At 40.0% G+C, this 23703-nt stretch overlaps 1 protein-coding gene across 2 annotated transcripts; it reads left to right on the top strand.

The window, feature by feature from the left end:
• Positions 1–2088: 2088 nt before the first annotated feature.
• plcb2 (phospholipase C, beta 2) lies at positions 2089–22265 on the top strand. Of its 2 annotated transcripts, none has more exons than XM_023284528.3 (32): positions 2089–2304; positions 2586–2663; positions 3218–3286; positions 4147–4287; positions 4690–4769; positions 4897–4950; positions 5038–5113; positions 5332–5432; positions 5932–6092; positions 6172–6318; positions 6443–6600; positions 7390–7472; positions 7622–7706; positions 8601–8814; positions 8903–8985; positions 9088–9184; positions 9306–9390; positions 9597–9721; positions 10007–10158; positions 10675–10839; positions 10954–11053; positions 11237–11341; positions 11545–11609; positions 11763–11853; positions 11975–12442; positions 12628–12811; positions 13385–13526; positions 15525–15589; positions 16094–16153; positions 16440–16497; positions 19782–19865; positions 21276–22265. In XM_023284528.3, exons 1-32 carry the CDS (start codon positions 2221–2223, stop codon positions 21444–21446), a joined length of 3831 nt encoding a protein of 1276 aa, XP_023140296.2. In that variant the 5' UTR covers positions 2089–2220; the 3' UTR covers positions 21447–22265. The 2 variants fall into 2 exon arrangements, with proteins under 2 accessions (XP_023140296.2, XP_035810674.2); XM_035954781.2 differs by having other exon boundaries at positions 19779–19865.
• Positions 22266–23703: the final 1438 nt, after the last annotated feature.

Genomic DNA, 23703 nt, shown 5'->3' with positions numbered 1-23703 from the left:
TAATATTTACATTAAATATTTACAAAAATATATCTTCTTTCAAGTAATAGCAAATATCCATAAAACACCAATATTTAGAATTTTTTGGGGAAAAAACAGAAAAATGTAAAAAATAAATTCCTTTTTTTTCATCAAGTTGTTTTCTGCGATTTTACTAAAAAATATCCATAATTTAACAAAAGAAAGACCATCTATAAAATAACAGTTAAAAATATTTACTATTTTTCAATCCTTAATATAAATTCAGCAACAAAAAACATGTAAAAAGAATTTACTATTGAAAAAAATGCAAAAAAAAATAAAATAATAATAATACAGTACATTTTTAATATGGCCATTATTTACATCCTTTGCAACCCATTTTCCACTGATTATGAAATTTAACAAAACAGGAAAAAAAATTTAAGATGAGAAAAAGCTGCTTAAAAAATATTAAAATTTTTTTGGGTTTTTGGTTTTTTTATAGTGTAGCATTCACAGTAAAAATGGACAAACCTTATCTTTTTAACTGTGCAGCTAATCCCAATCAGAACTGTTAATGCTGGTGTCTCCATTTTACAGGTGAGTTAAGCAGAGCTCCTACAAACATTCAGGTGTTTACTAGAAAGCTGCTTGTTTTCATTAATGTGTTTTATGACATGAGATGATCAGCTGTGAGGTGTGTGTTTATTGGCCTTGTTGTTTTTCATTGAAATAGCTTTTTTTTTTTTTTTTTTTTTTTTTTTTAAATAACCTCAGTATCTTGAACAAACTGACCCTGTGGTAGTTCCCCAGATGTCGCTCCTCTTGTGCCTGACTAGCTCACTGTTTGCATTTGATATTGCTCCGTCTGAAGGTTTATTTGAATGATATCCAAATGACCAGGGATCTTTTGTTGAAACAGCAGTCGGTCTTCTGCCGTGAGTAATAAATGACACTGAGACCCTGGACAGGTGGTTGTGGCATCATTTGATCAAATCCTATTAAGCTGATGATAAAACTATTTGCTTTTAATGCAAATTAACACTGGTGCAATAAATATTCAGATCTTTAATTGAGGCAAAAGCGGCAATTCCACATTTTAAAAATACTCAGTTAAAAGTCAAAATGTGTATCATCAGCAAAATGTGTTTCAAATAAAAGCGTTATTTACACACCAAAATGGTCTTTTTCAGTGTATTATTTGTACATGATATATTATTGTATTAATGTTACTGATGCATAAATATATAAGCAGCATTTAAATTTACTGGTAGACTGAGGTTTACTGTTTTTATTAAGTTACACTGTCAAATGGCTTAATTTACTATATAATTCATTGTATTTTGTGCAATTCATTACATCATGACCTAAAATGCTACAGCAAATGTAGTGGAGTAAAAAGTGCAACATTTCCTATGAATTATAGTTAAATTAAAGCAGAAAGTAGCATAAAAAATACACAAGCAAAGCACAAATGCCTTAGAACTGTATCTATTGTATGTCTAGTACTTGAGTAAATTTATTTTGTTTCTTTACACGACTGGAACTTAAACAGTATGTAAGGCCACAGTCATACCAGTCATTTATTTGCATGATGCAAAAGGAACAATTTTAAGACTAAATGAATATTTACTGCACGAATCCTTCATTTCTTGTTCAGGTGGCCAATGTTTCATTTTGCAGCCAAAAGCAAAAACTGATATGTTCAATGACAACTCAAAATTTCGGTGTGAAAAGCAACTGCTAAAACCACCTATTAAATGCTTCACTAAAGCTACAAGAAAAACATTTTCTCACTTTCCACTTGTGGTGTTTAGTGATTCAGATTCTCTTGATGAAGTTTAGAACCAGCGTCTCTGTTCTCCTGGACAAACCACAGAATACAGCGTCAACACTTTTTACTGTTTATGGACTATTTCTCAGTTAATTACACATTCAGACTGGGACATTTATGTAAACGATCAAATATCAGCCTTTTATCTCATATTGTCTGAGAGATCCAGAGCTTTGAATCTGTAAGAAATCCGACACATTGACCTTTAGTCATGCTACATGTTTTTTTTCTTCCAACTTCATTTGCAATGCATATTTCTTGAGGTGCGTCCTCAGCTCAGTCAGATCAGCTCAACTCCAGTTTAGTGCACCTTTCGGATACAGATGGAGGGATAAGCGTGTTTAGGACTATTGTGGGAATGGAGATAGTGGATGTACGTCAGCTATAGCATTACTCAGGCGGAAAAGTCACTGTAGAAGGACAAAATGAATAAGAAAAGATACTTTCTGGAGGCTCCAGAAGTCAAAGACTACCTGGTCAAAGGAGAAAGATTCACCAAATGGTCGGAGGTGAGTGAATATTTCAATTAAAACATGAGCTGGTGGTTATTAAATGTCAGAAAAGGTGAAATGTTGCTTTATATGCAGATGTGCACAGGTTTTTCATTTAAATTCCATAAAAAGAGACATTTTTGTTATATCTGAATCACTTCTTTCCCAACTAGTAATCTAAAATAAAGCTACAAGTCTGGTTTAAATGGTCTAATTTAGCATCAACACATCAAAATAGATCTCAACTCAGGAGTAAGAGTCCAAACTCTGTGAAAGCCAATTCCCTTGTCTCCATCAAGGACTCGACAAAGACTGTTCCCGTCACCATGAAGATGGATCCGAAAGGTTTTTATGTCTACTGGATTAACCAGAGCAAGGTAATCAATATTAAGTGTCTGGAAAAGAAAAGAAAGAAAGCCATTGTTGGGGTAGTCGTGTGTCCGATTCACATCCTCTGTGTGGCTAATGTGCGTGTGATTAGGATCTGCCAAAGCTGTGGGATATCTAAAAAGCTTCATTGACCACCTTTCCAGTCCCAGCAGCTTGTGGAGATTATTGATTGGTGCTGATGTGGCCTCACACTCCTGTTGCACTGTGCAGCTGGACTGTGATGCACTCAGTGGAGAAGACTTTCTGTCTTTAGTGCTCTTTTATTTCCTCTCTTTCACTCTCATTGAGGCACCTTCTGGTTTTTGCCACATCAGAAACACGCTATTTTGAATTCCAAATGCATATTTTCAATTGTAAAAACATCGCTACACTTTCCTGTGTGATGTTTAAAAGGCAGCCAAACATTCCTCACACACACACAAAGTAAATCCCATAGTTTTTGCACTTTGCCAAAGGATGACTTGTATCTCAATCCATATTTGGACAGGCGCCTACATGTTGAATTTAGTATTGAAGATGATTCTCTGCCTCTTGTTTCTAGGAGACAACGTTCCTGGATGTTGCTACCATCAGAGATACCAGAACAGGGAAATATGCAAAACTTCCCAAAGTGAGTACTGTGGTATTATTTAATGTTGTAACCAGCACTCTGGTCCAATTAAGCCAAATGGATGTGTTTCTTGTGTAAGAATCGCTGCACGCATGCAAATAAAATGTAAAACCCTTAGTGTGCCCATTAATACGAGGAGCATATTTGCATTGCAAAAACTGCAGTGGACACATGTACCCAGGCTACACCCTGACTACAGGAACACACGGACGCACAGACACACAAACAAACAAACATAAACAAGCACTGTGCCACAGAGTGAGTCATGAGCTGAGATTTCTGTGAGTGAGCTTGCGTGTATTTTTTTCTCTCTCTCTCTTTGGGTTGAAAGCTGACAGTTGTAGTTTCAGTTCTTTTCCACTCCTCGCTGGCCTCCTCAGAGGGTTGCAGTATGCAGCCATCGTCATCCCTCGCCGACGGGAGATCTGAAATCTGTTCCCCTCAGGGAGAGCAGAGAGCACTGCATCATCCCAGTTGGGGTGCCGTACAGCTTCCTCCTGCCTCCCCCGCCGAGGAGCTTTTGGGGAAAGCTGCTCTGGTGCTGACATCAGCTCTGCAGCTTTTAAAGTAGAATAGAAATAAACTGCTCATAGGACATGCACGCCTTTGTGTGAGTTTGAGAGCGTGTGCACGAGTCTAGGTGTGCATATGTTTGCATGTTCTGGTCAGCACATTTGCCTGCGCAGAAGAAGCTTCCAGGTGTCCAATCTGTGCAGACAATATGTGCTTGGACTATTTTTTTTTAAAAGAAAACTGTGAAAGCTATTAATTGAAAAGTTCGTTCACAAGAACAATATGGTAGTGAATCATGTGGAAGAGGTATTCTTTGCACATTTCATTCATTCTTTTGCCTTTCACAGCACCCCAAGGTCCGCAACGTGTTCAACCTGGATTTCCCAGACAGCAACCATCTGGCCAAAACCCTGACCATCGTCTCAGGTCCAGACACAGTCAATCTGACCTATCATAACTTTTTTGCCTCCAAGGAGAAAGTGACACAGGTATAAAAACCACAGTATTTGCTGAATCTGTGTTTGCAGTTCATCCTCTCTGTCACTGATCCCCTCTGATGGTTCAAACACAGCCACAGGCCATTAGCTGCTATATAATGAGGCCTTGCTTCTCCTCCAGTAAGGCACCCTCTCTCTCTTCCTTTTAGTCTTTATTAGACTTTATGACTCCAACATCCAGATTTAATCAACTGTAATGAAATCACTTTTGTGCTTTGTTCAAATGCAACATCCACTACTTTCATTTCCTGAGGTACACTTATTTTAACCCCCTCTAGTGGTGAGTTTGTGTGGATATCAAAGCTTTTACAACAGTTAAAGGGCTAATGCCAACTCATGTTGTTGAATTAAATACAAGATGCCTGTTTGTGTTTGTGATTAACTGCACATCAGAACTGGGCTAATGACATCCTTGCAATTGCCTACAATGCTGCAAGAACCAATGCATGCAGACAAGTCTTCCTGGATAAAATGTAAGTGAACGTCATGTAATCTGACAGCAGCTTGTATCAGATAATGACTGAACACAAAACAATTTCATTTCATCATGTAATGTGAAATACAGCTTTGTATTTATACATGTGCTGCATTCAATCGTAGATACGTCCGCCTTTCTCTTCAGACCAACAAGGACGGCAAGATCCCAGTGAAGCAGTAGGTTACAGTACAACCACGCAGTGGTTAGTTTGTACAGTAGATTTACATATTTCCTACTCGGTGTTTCACTGTGTGTTTTCTCAGTATTTACAAGATGTTCCCTGCGGATAAGAAGAGGGTGGAAAGTGCCTTAGCATCAGCACACCTCCCTAAAGGAAAGGTTAGAAACAGCACCTGCTGTCTACTAGAAATAAATTCTATTATTTCTTTTTATTCTTATTGGCTCAGATATCTTAGATAAGATATTTTGTTTATAATTTAACCCTCCAGCTGCACAAATGTGATAAAATCAAACTTTAGTACTTTTAATTTACCGTATTTTTAAACAGTTTTTTGATAATAAAGATCGGATATAGATATCATGTCTTCATTTTTTAGTACGACACCATAAAGCCTGATGTTTTCACTGAAGCTGCTTTCAAGACCTTCCTGACAAACCTCTGTCCTCGACCTGAGATTTATGAGATCTTCACTTCTTAGTGAGTCAACGTTTGTGCTTCATTGGCTGTCTTCTGATATGCCTCAATAACCTTTGTTTGTGTATTGTATAGCCTGTATTGTTTTGTATCAAATTGTGTATTATTCTTAAAATTTATTTAATCTCACATTTACTTTTTGAGACTTCCACAAGTTCTCAACCAAAAACATGTTTTGAATTTGTCTGTATTATCAACATTTTTCCTTTCTGGTAAACCTGTTCATCTGGCATGTAAATACACTCATTCCAAGGGTCTCAGTTTCTATCTAATAGTTATGAAGCTAAAAAAAAAACATGTTTGTGTACATATTCTAATTTGGTAGCTGGAGATGGCTGGTGTCAAGTAAATTATGCCATCTTCATGCTGGGCCAGTCTGAGCCTCCAGCTCATGCATTAGCTGCCTGGCATGAGCTCAGGTGGCAGTTAGTGGGCCGTGATGGACACGAGCAGCATTAGATGCAGCGCTGATGTGACTGTCATGCCTCACTGTGCCCTGCAGCTCCAACAAACCCACCATGACGAAGGAGAATTTCACCAAGTTCCTCAACGAGAAGCAGAGGGACTCTCGGCTCAACGAGGAGCTGTTTCCACGTCTGAGGCAAGATCAGATCAAAGCTCTGATTGACAAGTATGAGCCGTGCTCCTCTAATTCTAACAGAGGTGAGATCTAGAGGGCTTGAGATTTGCTTTTGGGCTTTTCTTTCAAATGCTCCAATGCATCTGTAATGTTCATCTGCAGGTCTGATTTCTCCAGAGGGGCTTTGGTTTTTCTTGATGGGTCCGGAGACAACAGTTGTGATGCAGGACAGGCTGGCCAAGTGTCAGGACATGACCCAACCTGTACCCCACTACTTAATCAAGTCTTCACACAACACATACCTAACAGGTCACATATATCGCCTTGATTTTCGCCCACAAACCACTGCACCAAGCTCCTATGACATGCTGCTGGACATTTTATGTGTGAAATCTTGGGCACATCCTTTTATTTTTCCTCTCTTCCTGTGTAGCTGGTCAGTTTTCTGGCGTGTCCTCTCCTGAGATGTACCGTCAGTGTCTGCTGTCCGGCTGCCGGTGTCTGGAGCTGGACTGCTGGAAGGGTAAACCTCCGGATGAAGAGCCCATCATTACTCATGGCTTCACTATGACCACTGAGATCCTCTTCAAGGTGGTTACACGTTCTTCAGTCTTCTCACATTTCACATGTATTTTAAACAACAGCATTTAAACAACATGCATATCAGCAAATACATCATTTGGATATGAAGAGCAACGGATGCATTTTGCGGCGTCATTTAAACTCTGTGATCAGACAGCAAATCCTCTCATATCAAACCTCTGTTCTAGTAAATGGCCTTCCCTGGCATCCTGTCTGCACAGTTTTCATTGTTTCAGTATGACGTCTTCTCGTATACACTCGCCAGAAGCTGTTCACACTCACCACACAGTGTCAGAATGTATCACAGCGACTGTGATGAGCCCATAGATTCCCCAGTTACCATTTATTCATGCCGAGGTGCTCATTCGAACCAAAGAGCAAAAGCGTGTGAAGCCTTTGAAGCACACAGCAATGCACAAACACACACAGGCAGGCGGCCACGTCTTCCTCTCACACTCAGCACTTCCATTTAAGGACAGCTCCACAGTCACAGGGTCCCAAACACCTCAGTCCGGTTCACTGTCAGGCTGGATGTGATGGTTTTGGAGGTGACCTCAGGGTCTCTGCATAGAAGGGACAGCTCTGTCCCCGTTTATGTCTTCAGAGAATAGTTGTCCCAATGCGTTGGTGTCAAGATTTTGTGTGATTTCACAATTTTATTGTGTTCATACCCAAGTTTTTTGCTATCTCATTGCTTTCTTTTGCTCTATTGCCAGTTCTGTCTAATCTCAATCCAGTAAAAGACAAGTTAAGAGCATACAATAACAAAAAGGCCTGTGTTTTTGTGGCATGTAACAGGATGTAATCGAGGCCATTGCAGAGAGCGCCTTTAAGACCTCACAGTACCCCGTTATCCTCTCATTCGAGAACCACGTTGACTCGTAAGCTTTTACATGAACTCATGCCATGTACTGCTATTAACACAATGCAATAATGTTCTTTTGTCATTATCCAAAATATGTCAGATGTAAGTAAAGACTTTGCAGCAGGAAGTGGGGATAGTAACAGGTGTTGCTCTGATTTCTTCCAGCGTGAAACAGCAGGAGAAGATGGCCAACTACTGCAAAACCATATTTGGTGATGCCCTGCTAACAGAGCCTCTGGAAAAATACCCTGTGAGTAACACAGCCTGCTGTCAAAATAACAGCTAGATAATGTTTGAACACAGAGATTTGTCAAACAGAGCAGTTTGTCTGATAAATTAGATGCAGGATTGTCATGTTACAATGCGTGACTTAGCTAAATTTTGCAGTCTACTCACATGAGAGCAATAAATGCAAAAGTTCAAGTTTCATGTTTGTCCTCGTTCTTATCTCCAGGAGACAAGGCCCTCACAGGCTCCCATACCCATTCAACTGATTTATATCAGCAGCCAGTGTGTGTTCACCTCCTCTCAGCTCTGTGGAGGATATACATGTGCTTGAATCCCTGAGGCAAAGGGAGCATGAGTTTAACTGTCTCAGATAATATCAGGGACACTGCCAGGATTTCAGAAATTAGGTCATGAGATGTTATTTTTTCCTCCGAACCCAGCATCCTAAAAATATCTCAAGCAGCCAGTTTTTCTCCCTTTAATTTATTCCTGTAGCGGGTGTTTAAAAAAATCATTTTAGATCATTTTAGTCTCCAGATGATGAAGTCTTCTGACTTAGGTGGCATTTTTGTGTTGAGTGAAATATTTCAACTTTTGATTTATTCATTTGTTGAATGAATTGGATTTTGAATCAAATAATCTAGATCCTTAGAGAATAAAGGCAAATTACTTTTATGACCTCAGAACTTTTCCTCTGGTGCCATCAGGTTAAATTTATTTACTCAAAGAAACATCAGCCTCAGTTTGTGCTCGGTGGTTATTAGTAATGGTGATTAATGCGTGACATAATGTTTGTATGCATGCCCCTTAAAAAAACAGCAACAAAAATATGACAGACCTTGTAGCTACATCTCTGAACTTTCACTACTTTCAGTTTAAAGTTTTTTTTTTTCTTGTATTTGTCTCTAACATCCAGCTGAAGCCAGGCCAGCAGATTCCCAGCCCATCTGAGCTCTTGGGTAAGATCCTCATTAAGAACAAGAAGGGCAGCCATGGGAAACCAGCTCCAGCTAAGAAAACCACCACAGCAACCACTGACCAGCCTGCAGCCACAGCTGCTCCCACCCAGGACCCAAACACCCCTTCCCCAGATGGCACGAGCCCGGCCCCTGCCACCCAGGAGAACCAAGGTGCACATACAAATCTAGTTATGTTCCAAACATAGGCCTGTTTAGTTATTTTAGGTGTCACTCACATTATGATTATACATTTAACCAGAAGGGGACGCAGCTGCGGAGGACAACGAGGAGCAAGAAGACACGGAGGAACAGGATGAGGAGAAAATGAAGACATCAGATGAGGTACATGATGACGACTGTGATGACGGTTTTGTTTTTATGACCTCCTCTGTTTCTGGCCTCGAGAGTCCAAACATCAGATAACCTCCTGTCAACCCCACACAGGGCACAGCTGGACAAGAAGTAACAGCGTACGAGGCGATGTCATCCATCGTCAACTACATCCAGCCCAACAAATTCATCTCTTTTGACAACGCCAGAAGTATGTCTGTGCATCATGAATGTAACTCACATAAAGTAGATTTTACTAATACCCCTGGTAAATACATCAAAGTCAGTGTGAGTTATGCAATTCTTCCTCTCATTTTTCTCTTCCTTCACAGAGAAAAACAAGAGTTACGTTATCTCATCTTTTGTGGAGACCAAAGGGGAGGCGATGATTGCCAAGACTGCTGTTGAGTTTGTCGAGTATCCTTTTAGAGTGCTGCAGATGTTCTGAGGCTCCAAAAAGAAAAAGAAATAAGAAAATGAAAATTTTGCGTTCTGTATTCTGAAATGACTCAGTAAGAGCTGCAATTCTGGTCAAAATATGTTGTTTGATGCAGTCAGAGGAGAATACACAGAAAAATACAAATGCAGTTATACATCCATGTTTCCTAAATGATATTTCTCAGGTACAATAAGAGGCAGATGAGCAGGATTTACCCCAAAGGGACGAGAATGGACTCATCCAACTACAACCCCCAACCTTTTTGGAATGTCGGCTGCCAGATGGTGGCGCTCAACTACCAGACAATGGGTACAAATTGACACAAGCACTGAAAACCACTCAGAAATATTCCGTATTTCTTGCACTACATCAACTGTCCCCAGTTCTCGATTAACTATAATGTCCTGACATTCTTAACATGTCATGTCCTTTTGTATTTTTTAAAACTGAGCTTCTGTCTTTCACCACAGCAGGTCAGTGTTGCACCTCTTTGTGCTGCACAGGCCTCAGCTGTGCTCTGCATCCCAAATGCTCAGTGCTCCTCCTGAAGCTGAAGAGAGGTGGCATGAATGGGCTGTTTGTGTCTATTTTCAGATTTCCCCATGCAGCTGAACATGGCTCTGTTTGAATTCAACGGCAGAACGGGCTACTTGCTCAAACACGACGTTATGCGCCGCGGTGACAAGAAGTTTGACCCTTTCTGTGACAGGATTGACACCGTTGTGGCAAGCACACTGACCATAAAGGCAGGTTCACGGCCTTGTTACTATAGCGACTCTATTACTTGAACCATCCTTTAGACGTGTTCAGCTTAGGGCCTGTATTATTTGTGCAAAACAAATATAAAAAGGAAGCAATTTTAAAAGGTCAAAATAATTGACTTCAAAGCTTCAGGTAAAACTGTTCATATGTTAAAGCTGTATCATTTATGATATCGCATTGCAGGGAAGCTGATGAGCAATCAGTGCAATATGTGTATAGCTGGCAGCTGTTTTCTGCTCTTCTAAATTGAGCATTAAATGAACCTGAATAGCCTTGGGAAGTCTACATGTGCTGTGTGTTGTCCTTGTAGTTTGGATGCAGAGTCCGTAATAATACAAGCATCCTGCTGAGACTGTAACATGGTTCCTGGTATTCAGCAGACTCTGCAGGGCTGAAAACCTCAGCTCTATTTATATCCGCCAACATGCATGGACACAGCAGCACGCAGCCATACTGTTAACCAGTTCATACATGCATGTGATCAGATATTCTCTCATTAGATCTATTCAGGTCAGTTTCTGTCAGAGAAGAGTGTTAAAACAGGGGTGGAGGTGGAGGTGATTGGGCTGCCAGGAGACCCCAAGAAGAAATATCGCACCAAGTGGTCTACCACCCCCAATGCCATCAACCCAGTGTGGAATGAGGAGCCTTTTGTTTTTGAGAAGGTGTGGGTTACAGCATTTAACATCTTAAGATATGCACAAATACAAACAAGAGTGAACGCATTTGTGTGATCCATCGTAACCTGATCTGCTGCTACTTTTTGTCATCGTTGTTAGATCCTGCTGCCAGAGATGGCCTCTCTAAGACTTGTCGTGCATGAAGAGAATGGAAAGTTCTTGGGCCACAGAATCATCCCTGTCGATGCCATTCAGTCAGGTCAGTGACTCTGAGAGGAAAAACATTTGAATTTGTTTTTCATCTAATCTACATAATTTAAAACACTGAGTCATTCAAGGCCCTAAGAATGTTTGCTAACTTGATTTATCCTCAACTTCTGGATCAGAGGAGATGCTGCCTTGTTTTTAATTACCAAGGTTTTTTTTTTTTAATACCCCGTAGGCTTCCATCACATCTGCCTGCGCAGTGAGAGCAACATGCCTCTCACTTTGCCTGCTCTCTTTGTGTACATCGAGGTCAAGGACTACATCCCTGCTGCCTTTGCAGGTACTTAGCTTTTCACTGTATGCAAAATAAAAACTGAATCCATGTAGCTAAAGTGACAGTCAAGGACAAGCCTAATGCAATTTGATCTACGAAGCTGGTGGAGCATTTTGCTGTGTTTAAACACACATTTCTATTTAATTAAAAATGAATTTTGCTCCTGAATATCGCTCCCTTGTACAGTAATGTTTCTGATTCTTTCTCAGATTTCACTGATGCTTTATTCAATCCAACAAAGGGGACAGAGAAAACCACAAAGACCCCCAAAGAGGTAACAGCAGCTGAAGCTCAGACACTAAAACTGACATATCAGTTATATCCCCAGGTTCCCTATAAAGCTTTAACAGCACTAACTGACTTCCTGGAAGATGACCAGCTTTGCTAGATTGTCAAGTCTCTTTTTTTTCTTTTTAAACCCCTGCAGTCATCCTCTGACTACATTTCTCCCTATGAGTTGCCGCTTGTGGTCCAACCCCCTGCAGACACAGCTAAAGAAAGTGAAGCTCCTGCTGCAGGTAATGAAATTTGTGAAGGGGACGCAGTTCAGAAAAAAAATCAAGGTTTTATTAGGACTGTTGTGGTCTCAGTGCTGAGTTTAAATGTGTATTTCATTGCTAAACTTTCTACTTCTTCTAGAAAACGCTGTATCCAAAGCTGCACCACCCACCGAAGCCACTGAGCAGCCAACCGAGACTCCACCAGAAGCTCCTGCAGAAGAAGCTAAAGAAGAAGAAAAATCAGATGCTACCCAGCCTATAGAAGAGCCTCCTCAAGCTCCTGTCACTGTTCCTGCTGAAGATGTGGCACCAGAGGCATCTGAAACCGTTCCTGAAGCCACGGTTTCATCTGAGGAGGCCGCAGCTGAGACAGACGAAGCCCCGGAGCCAGAAGCAGCTCCAGAAGCCAAAGAAGAATCAGGCGGAGACACTGATGCAAACCCTGAGCCTGCTCCAGACAATAAGGAGGCCACAGAAGCTGCTGAAGAGCCTGCTGCTGCTGCTGAAGAGGCTGCTGCTCCTGAAGAGGCTGTGACCTGTCCAGTAAACACACTGACCGTGCCTGCAGGATCAGATGACTCATCTCAGCCGCCGACCAGCAGTGAAGGTAACACTGAAGTGCTTCATGTGCTGCACTCATCCCAGTTCACTGTAGGTAAAAGCTCTCTCACAAAGGAAACGCAGATCAATTTAGAGGTATTTTTTTTTACTGAATAGATTTATTATCAATGCATATCAAGGGCTGACAAGTAAAAAGATTCTCACAGCCAGCCCTTTGTGTTTATGCCGCAGAGCCTTCGACTGTGACTACTGAGCAACTGACACAACACAAGAACTATCTGAAGGTCATCAAGCGTCAGGAGAAAGAGATGAAAGAAGCAGAGAAGAAGTATCAGAAAAAAGGAGAGGATTTGATTCAGAAATACACAGACTCCTTCAAGGCCATCAAGAAGAAAGCCTCAGTGAAGAAAAAAGAGTAAACAGATTTTTTTTCCCTCTCTATTTGTTGTCATAATGCTTTTTCAAAGTCAGTTTTTGAGCTGAAATATGCAGAATATTTGACAAAAGAGGTTTTTCTTGATGGTGTTAGTGGAAGAAGAACCATCTGTCCAATTGTTTATGGTTAATCATTCAAAGACTGTTCTGTTTCCTGCAAAGTAGCACCGAATTCTACAGTGTATTAATACTGCCACACTAATGAAGTTGTTGTTGTTTTGGTCGATGTTATTAACGAGAATATATTTAGAAGCATGAAGAATATTCGGCGGCTAATGGGTTTTTCTGGCGAAAGGAGAATGTTAGAGGTGCAGGAAAACAACTAAATGAGTAAGAGCGTCAGTGCTTTTTGTTTTCGGTCCTCCACACTGAGCTTTCAGAGCAAGCCATGTGTTATTAAAGGCCACATGAGCACAACTGTGTAGTGTTTCCAGTAACCACATGGTTGTAGACTAATTTTTGCACTAGAAGGTGTAGAGAGGGTTAGTCGATGGCCGTATTCCCCTTTCATATGGCCTGCATTGTTGTAACGTGTTACTGTGTGTCTCACCAGGGGAGGAGGCGACACCTCTGACTCCAGTGTGAGCAAAGAACGAGTGAAGGAGCAGAAGGAAAAAATGCAAGCTGAGCTATTAGCTCTGTGGACAGAGCAGTCTGACCAGATGAAGAAGAAGAAAGAGCAGTGTGCCACAGAGGTTCGTAAAAGCTTGAAGCTCCTTGGATTCTATTTAAAATGAGCATAAAAAGACATCAGTAGTGGCAAGAAACTCAGCATATTTAGTCAGATGCTGTACTTAAAGCTGCTCCAATCAATATTTTATAGTGACAGTGAATCAAATGGTTCCATGTGATACAAATTATGACCCAACTCAGCAGTTCTCAGCTCTTCAGAGTATTTTAGCCTCTTCTCAGCTTATCACTTTGGATTTCTGGCCCACAAACCAAGAGGCAGTGATATGAACATAATCCTAAAGCCATGACTGCCAATAAGAAACCTGAAAAAAGTCTGTTGCAGCTTTCCAGTAGGCTACCAATGATGGCGCACCATTTGGGGGAACCATATGTATGGACTGATTCTGAAGCCTGTTCCTCAGTATAGTGGAAGCCTTAAGGTGCATTTAGATACAAAAAGTCCTGTTACAAATATTATTACTGGCACTATTTAGTCCACATTTTCTATTGCACAGAATCAGTTCATGTAACAACCAAAAGGTTTCTCCCTGTTTACACGCCAGCACTGCAAACAGAGTTTTTCAAAATCTCTGTTTTTATTGACTGTACACTGCATTTACATTTGGACAAAATACATAGAAAAAGCTGTCAAAAAATACCACTGCCTTTGTGTTTTTTCTCAAACCAAACCAATCAGTCAATGCATGGAGAATATAATCTGCAGATGAATGTAAAATGAAAATAATCGTTAGTCAGATGGATACAAATTACTTCAAAACGAGCTGAACTACATCCCTAAAATCATGTTTTTACATTAATGCAATCTAAGTAATATTATAATTATCTAATACAGAGTTATAATACTCACAGGGAATGTTTTTCTGCATTGAGTATGTCATTTGAAGGACATTTTTATGAGAAAACTTAAAAGTTTTTGGTAAAGAATGCTTGAACACTTTCCTTCCCACTGCTGTTTGTGAACACCTTAGACACCAACACTTTCTTAAACAATGAGTTTCAGCTGCATTCATCTTCTAATAATCAAAAACTCAATTATAGCAGGTTTAAAAACACATTGATGGTGCATGCCCTTCATTTTAGTGCTTTTGTTCTCATCTACTTTATACCACCTCTTCACTGCACTTCAGAGGAGGATATTAAACATTTTACTTGTAAGTTTTTAACATTTATTTAATTGCTGTTTTGCTCCTTAATTTGTATCTTTAGATTTGCATACCAAAATTGTTATTCTTATTCTAAATATGATGATATTGTTAATTAAATAATCTAACAGTCTATTTAACAGTTAAAAAATTACTGCATCACAATGTGCAATTAAATAACTGTGCTGTTTCAACTTTAGTGAATAGTTAGCAGTAGTTTTACTTAAAGTTTTACATAACATTTTTGTCAGTCACATCGACAATGTATGAGTTCTTGCATTTCATCCATATATGGAATTTTGTTTAAATATTGGTACCTGACAGACAAAATCTGCTCCTTGTTCTACTGTAGTAGTGTTGATACACCCCTCATTCAGCCAGAACTCTCCTCTTACTCAGCTCTTGGCTGTCCTTATTATATTTAATGATTCACTCCAAAAATAGCATTCATTTCCACTGCTCAGGATGCATTCACAATTCTCTTGGAGCACCTACTTTTACCTCCCTGTGCTGTGTATTTGGGCTCATGGGCGATCAACCGGTACTTCAGAGGCTCTGTTCATTATGCACCAGACTGGGGTGCTCTTAGTTCAGAATACAACTGCAGGGTCAGCCATTAACTTTTCAGTGTTTGAGTAGACAGAATGTAGATTGTACTGTAAGGGTGCTGTGTAGTGAAGAGCCAGTTAGCATCGTGCACTACAGGGTTTGGGCATTTTCTTGAAACTTAAACTTAAATTCTTGCAAATTAACAACAGAAGGGTTGAACTTCTGGACATTGTTGTTTAGAGCTATTTAAGTCTCATTTGGCACTTTATCTTGACTGATTGTGCCATTTCCTTAATTCTGTTGTGACAGAGACTGGCCAAACTGTTGGAGATGGCCACAGAGAGACACAGCAGCGAGCTGAAGACCCTGGAGAGGTGTGAGCACACATGCAACACATTTGGAACATGATGCACACACAACGAGGCTTTGCCGAGTCTGTCCAATCTGTGCCTTGAGACTGTGGTGTGACGCTGTCTGTGTGTGTGTGTGTCATTTGAGGAGAATTGTTTGACATTTTGCAAAAAGAAAACCTCAAATAATAAAAGATTCACCTCAGCGTGCAGGTCTTTCGATGTCCTTCGCTGGCTTGACCGGTGTTGTGCTTGTATGTGTGCGTGTTATCCCAAATCTCCAGCTGACAGATGGTTATCTCAGGACAGCTATTATCCAACAGGTGTATAAACAGCAGCAGAGAGGCGAAGGCAGCCCTGATCACCTACCTGTCCACACAGAATCTGCAACATCGCATTTAATCCTTCCTTTCCCTGAAACGATAAGGTCGCATCAGACTCTCACAGCCTGCAACTCTTAACGGGAAAACAAAGCTGTTTATAGGGTCACTTTGAAGGTTTTAAATCTGTCTTCGCCTTGTTTTGCAGTGAAACCAAAGAAAACAAGAAGAAAACGCTCTCAAAATGTTCGTCCACAGAGAAAGCAAAGTGAGTTCACAGCTCTCAGGTAAATTCTGACCAAGTTACAGCTTTTTGTCCACAGATGAAAAGAATATGAGAAGGCATTGACACTGCATATGACGACTGGCTTGATTTGTTATTTATTCATTTTTAATCATTATTGTTATTTTTGTATCCAACAAGTCATCATGGCAGGGTAGCTACACACACGTCTTAGAATATTTTAAACCCACGAACATGCAAATGACCACTGATTTGGTGAGTTTTCAAATATGCATAAGAGGTCTTACTGAAAATAATTATCTTCACTTAGGCTGAAAAAGGGACAAAGTGTGGAGGTGTTGGATGAGCCCAGTCAGTCCGATGGTGCCGTAAGTACAAAGCCAGTCTCTTTTAAACTCACCTAAAGTCATAGATTTACAGTTTCCTTTGAGCATGAATGTATAATAAAGTAATATTGTAAACAGGGGGGAAACAGCAGGCCTGACTGGGTCCCAAGAAACAAAATCTCTGTCACCTAAACAAAGTTTCGTATTCAGCACATATTAGACTCAAGTTTTAAAGGTGCTGGTAGCCTGATCTTGTTAGCACTTGTTAACGGCACCAGATTAACTGTTTGCAGTCTTTATGCTAAGCTAAGCTAACTGCATATTTAGTGTAAATGTAGGTTGGAAAAACCTGATGATTGGCTGAAAGTTGTAAACACGCTTGAGGACTTTCCAGATATGGGATAAGTAACATTAACTGTTTCCTCAGTCTGTTACAGTGACAGCATTCTGTAATTCAGACGTAGTTCATTTTCCTCATTGTTTCATTCAGACATACAGTATAATAGCAGAGAGAACCATGACATGCATGTAATAGTTATTATAATGGCAGGAACAGACAGTATATTAAGTGACATGATGGATAATAATGCATTGAAAGACAAAAACTGAACCAAAGCTAATAGCAAGTTTATGGAACTGTCCAAATAACAAAATTCCAAGTGCATTTATGATTTCCAAATCAGTCATTGTGTGATAATATTTTTTAAAAAGCCCAAAAGCTGTGATCGACGGGGATGATTTATAATCCTGAATAATAAATGACGCTACTGCTGTTCCGTTTGCCTAAATAGGCACAATTCTCTTGCTTTAAAGAAACTTACAGAGATCCTGCTGCTGTTTGATGCTGCAGGTGTTTAATCAACTCGGAGAAAAGTTTCCTACAAACAGCCGGAAGCAACAATACTAATGTGTTATAGACCCTGTCATCGTTGCTGTAACGTTTAATTTATATTGACATTTTGGTAAGTAATCGATGAGAAACTGAGAAGCAAGATGGCCAACAAAGGTATTTTGTGATTGAGCTGTGATGTTTGTTGGTCAATATTGTTGCTGAAATATCTAAAAAAAAATCCTTAAATTGCTTCCTACAACTTAAAGTACACGTATTGTGCATCCCTATCTGTTATTGCGAAGGCATGCCATTCTGACTTGCTCAAAGTGATATAGAAATGTTACTAAACCTGTCCTAGTATTAGTGTTCTTTCAGATGTGAAGCCAACATTTTTAGTTGCTATCAAATTAACAGAAATGAGTGCAGGTCTGAAAGGAGTTAAAAATTCTTACTTTTTTGAGTCCTTGACAGTTTGAAGTTAGTACAAAATCCCCAAATCATGACTTAAAGTCTGGACTAGCCTCTTCCAGAGTCTTATTTAGCATTTCATTCATCTGTCTCTGTAGAAAGAAGCATGCTCTTGGATTTCCTTTTCATTGGCGGCCATTACCACACTTGCTTTCAAAAACAGAAACCTTCCTTATTTTATCAGTTAAACAATTACTTACTTAATTACTCAGTTTTGACCCCATTTATACAACTCACCAGTGCTCTTTGCTAAGATAAAATTTTCATCGGTCTAGCTGTAATTTCTCTAATTTGTCTAACTAATCATAAATTCACTACTTGATCATGGACACAACTCTTCCATCAGCTCTTGAACGTTGAAGGCTTATGAGAGATGATGTTCATTAAAGACAGAATAATCAGTGATATTAGATTGTTTTATTTAGACAGAACCAGACACACATCACACTGTTAAGGCAGACTCTCTTCCAAAGTAGCATTTTTTTGGTTTTTAAATGAGGTTTTCTACCTCTGGAATACAAACAGGAAGTCCCAGTTTCATTGAGGCTTTCTATACACTGTTGGCCGGTAACAGCTGAAGTTCTGGCAGGCGTGAAAATCCTGCAGGAACGCCAACTGTTGCATGTTCTTGGACTAAAACAAACATTGCTGGCAACCAAGAGCTTCCACTGTTTATACTGTAAGTAGTGCAATTTCCAGTGAAAAGGCAACAGGAAAATGCAGAGTTTGGTTGAGTCCTGGACATCGCAACTGCTAGTGGGGAGAACTTTGTGATTCACAGCAAACTTAAGGTTTCATTTAGTCATGTGTCACAGAAATGATGGCATCAGTATTTATGAAGAGCTAGAACTGTGTGGATACCATCCAGAGTGTACCTCCGTAGTCTCCTGAGAATTATGAATGCACATGTTTTTGTCTGCTGACTCTTAGCACCGTCTGATCCAGACTGGAGGGGAGACTGTAATGTGTGTCCATTGTCAAATGTATTTCCCAAAATGTTGAACTGTCACCAATTCACATCTAATTCTAAAGCTACATGATTTTATGCCTCACTATATTTACCACTCTGTTGGTAGCTGACAGTAGAAGAAGCAGCTCGCACTGATGTGCCCAACACATATTGTATTCAACAGTGTAACTATGGTTACAAAGTGTCTAACATTTCAACAACAGACGGAAAAAAATACTACCTTAGGCACGTTACAGCACTTTTCTTTCATACATTTGCACACATGTCCACATACAGTACGCCCACGTGTTGCTTACAGGTACGCACACACATCGCCAAACTGTAAGTACACCCACCCACACACACGTGAACGTGCGCACACAATCACTCACAGTAGCTCCACAAGCACGGACACACACACACACACACGCATGCAGCCCTTTGACGGATGAGTAAAGTGCAGCCGGCCCTGACCATAGGCCAGGCTTGTCCATTACTCAGAAGCTGTTTACAGCGAGCGCGCCAATCCACGTGTGGTCGATGAGTCACTGGGCTCTGCTCTGGTTCCTCTGTAGAGCTCATCAACATTCAGACCTGTTGTATCTACGTTAAAGAGCCGGACAGTTCGCTCTGCTCCTCTTCCGTCAGCTCAGTCTGGACAGCAGTAAACACCCCCGACGTCCCTCCACACATTAGGGTCTCATTGCAGCTTACGTCTACCTAATCAGCCTTTACCCATTAATTACCTCAACTACTTCTAACACAATCACTTGTTTAATCAGCACACCCTCAGTACCGAAAGCCCGAGTGCACGGGGGCTGTGTAATCTAACTGGACAAGTCCAACCTGTGACTTAACGGTATTGAGCCTCTCTATCTCTGGTTGCATCCCATGGGTACATATATACACACAGAGAGACTCGCAGGGAGAAACATGAGCACATGAAGTGCTTATAGACGTGCGAGCAGTCTTTATCCCTCCTTTCATGCCACATGCACACACAACACGGGCTCAGAACCACAAATCGATGGTGTTTTTCAGTTGTGACATGTTTTGTGCTCTATTGTGTTGTAGCAGTCTTCAGATTACAACCCACAGCAAGAGGTTCTGATGAAGAAACAGGCCGCTACACTGGAAGAAATCAAGGCCCTGACTAATCAGGTACATACACTGACATAAGGATACACTTGTTTTGGTCCCTCAGGAGGATATTTCACAGACTCTCAGCAGAAACCGTAGAACTTAGGAGCTAAACTAGGAACTGTGAGTCCCTTTTGCCCATTCTATTTCCACTGAATATGAAGGCTAGGCAAAAAAAAAAAACAGCCGCATTTAGTGCTACAAACCTTGAAGGTTCCTCAACCATCGAAACTGCTACACATTAAGCCTCTTGGAACTATTATACAGAAAACAGGTTTAGTTCCAGAGATCCTTAAATGCTCTAATTAATGTCTTTGCCTTTTAATATTTTATATATGTGTGTCTTATTTGTGTGCCGACATCTTTTATTCTCCTGCTCGGCTACATCGTATTCGTCCTTCATACCTCAGTGTACTCTGAGTTTAAATAAAGGTTAAATGAATGAATGAGTGAATGAATGAGTCCCTCAAAAAATCTTCCTCCCCTGGGAAAGTTCTTTCAGTGGAACGGCCCCATTACATTAATTCCCTCAAGGCTTACCCTTAAGCTAATCAAAAAGTAATTAATTCTAAAATGCAGTGCCTGTGGTGATTCACATTTTGTCCAATTTATAACCTTTGGAAAGACTCACCTCCTGAATGTTCAATGTTGCTATTCTTCAAAGAGATTTTTGTCCTTCTGATTCATGCATTTGTACTGCAAATTTTACTACATGCACTTACGGACATCTAAAATCCAAACTATGCCAACGACAAATCCTTCTTTTTCAAATACTCTGTCAAATGTGGCCATCTGTGCATTCGGTGAGCGTACGTAATGCTGCAGTGTGACACATCCAGTTTGGGCGATCGACAAAGCGAAGACAAAGCCCACCGCTGCAAATGATGTCAGATGATGATGTTTGCATGACAATCGCTCTGACTTGATGGAATCTTGGCAGCTAATATTGAGAAGAAGAGGCGCGAGAGAGTTTAGACATTGACGCTTGAATGCCAGATGGATGGTGTGGTTTTGTGCATCACCAATAGTATTAGCTTGCAAATGCAGTTGATATTATGAGAGGCAGTGGGAGGAATTCAAGCGCTTAGCAAACAAAGGGACGAATGAGGACAAATCAGTGGTGTTAAATTTAACGTGACAGAGTATTGAGTCATGATACAGGTAAATCGCACGGGGTCAAAAAAAATCCTTACGTTTGCTTCAGTTTTCCTAGAAATAGCTCACAATCGCTGTTATTTAAAATCAAGCCATGCCACTGGACCGCTGGATTGAAGCCAGCCTGAGGTCAGCAGTGATCTTTATTTTTTACTTGTGCCAACACAGAAGTCAATTCTCTAAAGATTATGATAAGCACCTGCTGAAATAAAAAGGAAAATGTCAGCCTGTCCTTTAGATAATCCTCTAACTAACCTTTGGCCCCTGTGTCGGCAGCTCAATCAAGAGGCCCTGAAGGAGCATGACCAGAAAGTGAGATCTCTGCCAGCAGAAGTGAAAGAGGCTGTGAACGTCTGCGTCGGGGCACATTTCCCCGAACTGGTGGACGAGGCTGGAGACAAGAAGGTCGGGGGAGTGGGCTTCTACGGAGACGTCTTCCTGGGGTAGATGTGCCTTTTGACCGCTGATCCCTCAGTGCAACCCCACGCTTACTTTTTCCACACCTATATCTGATTTCAACTACTTACATAACCTGAGCACAGCAAGGAAATAGAAGAAAATAATTTTATTAGCAAAGAGCTCAGAGTGAAGTTTCATTTTAGATGTGCTATTCATAGTAGGAATATTATAAAACCAGTAATGAATGTTTTCATTGATGTCTCATAGGCCAATGTTAGATGATTTGGAAATCATTTTTACTCTTTATTTATGTTTCTTTTCACCAGTGAAAAACACCCTAAATTTGGCCACACAGTAACAAATGTCTTCCAGATGAAGGCCCCTTATTAAGGTTGTAGATTGGTACTCGTTTTCTCCTTTCTGTTCTCCTAATGACTTCCAAAATAGGAATAATTGTAGCAAGGAAAATGTGGCAGCAGAAATGGGTTATCGGAGTCTGCAGGCAGAATGAAACAATGACTCTGTGTCACACTTCAGTACAGCTTGATTTGGCATGTGTGATACTCTGCAGAGTAGCATTCATTCGGACTCTGTGATGTAACCACAAAAAGTGAGAATAAAAAAGTTTTGCAGAATAAGAATTGAATTCACTCAGTAGCAAATATTAAAAACCCGCAACATGTGGACATAAAGAACATGCTACACTATACATAAACATCATACTGACCACATAATATGGAAATTAGGTTTGGAAAAGTGGAGCTTATCTTATAATTGGACTCATCCTATTAGGACATGTATTACCTTGCAGTCAGAATTTTTCTCATGTGGTGGGTTGCAAATGAATAAACTTAGATTTACCATGAACATGTCTGCTGATTCCCTTCATTTCACCAGGAAAGGTTTGGTTTGGATTGCTTGTGGGACATGATGTTTGCATAGAACATTAAAAAAAAAAAAGTTTTTTCATGTCCATCTTTACATGGGTCTTCAGGTGTCTCTTTGTCTTAGTCACTGCATCAACTTTTTTATGGTTTTGGCTGCTCATTACCAACTAGTATGCAACCACATGCTACATGGTAAAAGCCCATTGGAAGGAAAATTTTGTCTTTTCTAACTGTTTAATTTTATAGGTAAAAAAAAAAGTATCCAGTATTTCAAAGGAAAAAAATAAAAAAGATATGAACGTCTGAATAATAAGGATAATTCTGTACAGGAGATTTTTAAGTATAGATATAAATATTACTTTATTCTCAGGCAATATAATTTAGTGTGTGACACCATCTGGTAAAATCCATGATTTTTCTTTTCTTTTTTTTTTTTTTTTAACCATTTAAGCATTTTCCATATGTTTTTTTAAACTTGAGTGAAATAAGCACCACAGTCACTGCTGTGCCTGAGCACTTCCCCCTTGACATTATAGTTTACCGATGGCAGTCTCTGTTAAACATGTATGGCTGGGCTGAAGCACTTTATTATTCCAACTTGACACTGCGTAAATTTTTTTTACAGTGTTTGAGCACAGTTGTAGATGAGCCGGTGTGCTCCAGCTGCAGTGAGTAGGAAAGGGCAGATGGAGGTGAAGGTGGCGACTACATATATTTGCACATTTGTTGCATCTCACTCATTTTAAGGTGTTGAAGAGATTATTTTCATGGGAAAAAAAAACACATAAATATTTAATCATGATACAAAAGGATTTTTAGAAGTTAAATCACTGACCAGAAAGGGATTTTAAATGATCCACATACTAAATGAAATACAAGATCCACCGTTCAGCTGCATCAAAAATGCAGACATTAATGGCAAAAACTGAAGTCAAGTAAATTTCAGGCTAAAGATAACTGCGCTATTTGTAGCTGCAAAGTTCAGTGGTTCTGTCAGAGGTTGGAACATGAGGAAAGAGTCCAGTGATGACTGAAAAAGAGCCTTTATCTCTCTCTTTGTGCATTGCTTCAAACCTCTCTGTTGGCCAGTGTAATTTGTCACATTATGGCCTGACTGATTCACAATGCAGCATAATTACAGCAGCTCTTCTCTGTGACTAATAAGAGATCTGTGGTGGATCAAGTGTGCTTTTCTAAACTAATCCATAATAAAGGTATGTGGACCAAAGAGAATGTATGTAATTTGGATAAAAATCTTTTAGAAACTGAGACATGTTCCAGCTTAATATCATCTCTACATACAATGAATCTGTTATATCAGCATAGATGCACTTGTATCTTCAAGTGCTTGCACACACATTCATGCATTTATTAATGAACACAGCTTTTGTTTGACTCACCATCCATAGCAATCTGTC

The sequence above is a fragment of the Amphiprion ocellaris genome, chromosome 20, assembly GCF_022539595.1.
Source record: "Amphiprion ocellaris isolate individual 3 ecotype Okinawa chromosome 20, ASM2253959v1, whole genome shotgun sequence".
Classification (NCBI taxonomy): domain Eukaryota; kingdom Metazoa; phylum Chordata; class Actinopteri; family Pomacentridae; genus Amphiprion; species Amphiprion ocellaris.
Note: the sequence above shows the minus strand (reverse complement) of the source record. Positions and strands in the feature narration are given on the sequence as shown.

What these genes read in the sequence shown, in the direction of transcription:
- plcb2 (XM_035954781.2), top strand. Translation starts at nt 2,221, where the DNA reads ATGAATAAGAAAAGATACTTTCTGGAGGCTCCAGAAGTCAAAGACTAC. An exon ending in CTCCTCTAATTCTAACAGAG is followed by an intron (nt 6,093 to 6,171) that starts GTGAGATCTAGA and finishes GTTCATCTGCAG; the next exon opens with GTCTGATTTCTCCAGAGGGG. An exon ending in TCAAGGCCCTGACTAATCAG is followed by an intron (nt 19,866 to 21,275) that starts GTACATACACTG and finishes CTGTGTCGGCAG; the next exon opens with CTCAATCAAGAGGCCCTGAA.